Genomic DNA, 3,065 nt, shown 5'->3' on the forward strand with positions numbered 1-3,065 from the left:
CACAACCAACAGTCCAGCACACTCCACATTCCATAGGACGGCTGAGCTGTCACTCACAATGTTCCTAGACCACAGTCAGTTATGAAACCGTGACACAACCATTTTAACTTGCGTTATGCCACCCTCCTGAATAAATAATGTAGCACAGTGCTTAAAGTATCAGTTGAGTTAGTTAGAATTTTTTCTTTATTAATTCTGTCACTTTTACTCCAAAATATAATTCATCTAGTATTAGTTTATTTAGTTGTTTTTTTTCTATCTGAAAATTAATGGAATACTTCTCTTCAGTTAGGTCATGTGAACTCATGGTGAACCCCCTGGGAATTATATGGCTTTATGTTCTCTGAAGGGGTTCACCATTTCCTGTGTATGCTCTTGTATAATTAAATTGCTTGGACTGTAACAGTGAAGTTCTTTACAGTAGGGGGGAGGAGAACTCCTATCACACTTACTGATGATGACTTAACATCTCCTGTCAAACAGTTATAATGTAGCAGATGACAATTTGGCCTCCCCAACTGCATAGTTATAATATATCAGCTTGTTTAGTAGAATATTAAAGAGAGTGTAATCACATTCTTACCACAGCATGCAGTAATATAGTACTTGCTCTGGCTGCCTATGTGATGCTGTACATCAGCGGATTGATAGCAGAGCATATAGGGAAAAAATGCAGAGTAGTGATGAGCGAGTGTACTCGTTGCTCGGGTGGTCTCCAAGTATTTGTAAGTGCTCAGAGATTTAGTTCTCATTGCCGCAGCTGAATGATTTACAGCTATTAGCCAGCTTGATTACATGTGGGGATTTCCTAGCAAACAGGCAACCCCCTCATGTACTCAGGATGGCTAATAGCTATAAATCATTCAGCTGCAGGGATGAAAACTAAATCTCCGAACACTAACAAATACTCGGAGATCATCCGAGCAGCGAGTTTATTTGCTCATCACTAATGCAGAGCGAAATCTGAGAATTTGAGGACTGAACAGATGCAAAGGGAAGGTCGATCTGCCTAAAAAAAAAAACAAGATGGATCATACTCGTATATTTTGTGCTTATTCTGTCCCATGAAATCACAAGTCCCAGGAGAAGTGTTACTGGTTGACGTGTTTCCAACCTACTGGTTCTAACACATAACTTGGTTTTGCATAAACAAAAAGACAAGATATTTTACAGGTTGGATCTGTCTTTTTTGGCTTGCGTCTCATGTTGTGGATTGGGCACTGCACAGGTCAGTGCATTTTACATGTGTGCCTGGTAGTAAGTACACTATATATTAAAAAAAAGGTTTAGAGTGTGAAAAACAGTCAGGTGGGAGGTGGGGAGATTGAAAAAAATGCTAGACTGCTTCCCTAACTAGTGTTGTATTAATGGAGATACAGTATATAAGTAGTAAACACAATGTACATTACTATTGTTATCCTGTATAACTGAAAAATTATTAAAGCAATTTTTAAATATTTCTAAATTTAAAAAAAAAAATCATCATTTTGCTCTTTAGTCCAATAGGCATAAAAAGTGGTCCATAATATCCCTAATGCTTTGCCTCATTATTCTTGCCCAGACAGTTTATCCCTTTGATTCTTGGGGCTCCTTTTGCGGCTTCTCTCTGCAGTTACTATAGCACCGACCACAGTGACCGCCACCGTTAATGTGATCATCAGCACAGTTACAGTTTCTGCTGCACAGAGTTGAGTATCCAGTGAGCGGAGGGCTCTCCCCTTCAAAGCTGGGGGATCTGCACAATTTAATTCTTCTCCATCTTCCAGACTTATTCTCTGCAAACTTCTCAACTTGCCAAACATACGCTGCAAATCGCAATCACATTCCCAAGGATTTGATGACAGCAAAAGTAGAGTCCCAGATGACGGCAAGCTACTCAGAGTTTGGAAGCGTAGGTGGCGTAATTTGTTATTTTGTAGATTAAGATATGCGAGAGAATGGAGAGGTGTGAAGACTCCAGGAGGCAGATTATTGATGTGATTTCCTGACAAATCAAGGAATTCAAGTCTTTGCAGAACTGAAAAGTCATCATTTTTTAGGCTTTGCAGCTGATTGTTCTGGAGCTGAAGATGACGAAGTTTCGTAAGAGACCTAAAAGCTCCAGAATCCAGACTTAAAATGAGATTTCCTTGCAGATCCAATAGCTCCAAATTATGCAAGTGGTGGAAACTGTACTTAGAAATACGATGCAGTAGATTCTGTGCAAGAAACAGATGTGTAAGGGAATCAAGTCCCAAGGAGAAACCCACACTCAGATTTTCTATCTTATTTCCACGTAGATCCAGGATTTGTAGACTCTGTAAACCCTTCCAGGAGCCATTTCCCACACGTAAGATTGCATTTTGGGCCAGAAGAATTGTTCGGAGCCTCCACAGGTTATGTAAAGGAGGAAAAGTATGTAGGGAGCAGCTGGAAAGGTCCAGAAATTCTGTTGTCAATGGAGGAAGGATAAGGATGGATGATAGATTTGTCCCCGAGCAGTTCACAAACAATGACCTTGAGTCACAAAAGCACAGAGATGAGCAAAGGGAATGAGTGCCGATGACGGATGTGGGCAAAACTATCAGCAGCTGAAGCCATTGTGCTGGGGATGACGGCCACATCTGGAAAAGGAGGCGCATTGTATCTCTGCAACAAAATAAACATACACAATATATCAAGGTTATAATACTGGATTACAAAGCACTCTTTATGATCAGCTACCCCCCAAAATTAAGATAATTGATGACGTAACCCCAGGTCATGTCTTCCACCAAACAATTGTATCCTCTCTTAGAACACAGGAACTTTTTCAGCTGTTTTGCCAACTATATTACATGTCTGCTACACTATTATTGTATTAATATTTTAACCAGAAAATGGTTATTTTGCATTAATATTTAGGTGATGTGTTGCAAATAGATAAAAAAAAAAAAGAAAGAAAGAAAGCGAGCTTACCTTCATCTGGAGGGATTCTGAGTGTCTCTGTGTATCTAGGGGACTTAGCTCGAATACAGCAGGTCAGGCGGTCACAGCTTTTGTTCTCCCAGAGAGGTGCTGATATGTGTGTAAGACAAGAACGGGAC

The 3,065-nt window shown here is 40.0% G+C and overlaps 1 protein-coding gene across 1 annotated transcript; it reads right to left on the reverse strand.

Annotated features, from left to right (window-relative positions):
- Nucleotides 1–1,547: 1,547 nt before the first annotated feature.
- On the reverse strand, nucleotides 1,548–2,621 carry LOC138646090 (reticulon-4 receptor-like 2). Its single transcript, XM_069735557.1, has one exon. The coding sequence runs from the start codon at nucleotides 2,619–2,621 to the stop codon at nucleotides 1,548–1,550; it is 1,074 nt and encodes a 357-aa protein (XP_069591658.1).
- Nucleotides 2,622–3,065: the final 444 nt, after the last annotated feature.

This window comes from Ranitomeya imitator, chromosome 7, assembly GCF_032444005.1.
Source record: "Ranitomeya imitator isolate aRanImi1 chromosome 7, aRanImi1.pri, whole genome shotgun sequence".
Lineage (NCBI taxonomy): Eukaryota > Metazoa > Chordata > Amphibia > Anura > Dendrobatidae > Ranitomeya > Ranitomeya imitator.

Coding starts and splice junctions, on each gene's coding strand:
- LOC138646090 (XM_069735557.1), bottom strand. CDS start 2,621: ATGCGCCTCCTTTTCCAGATGTGGCCGTCATCCCCAGCACAATGGCTT.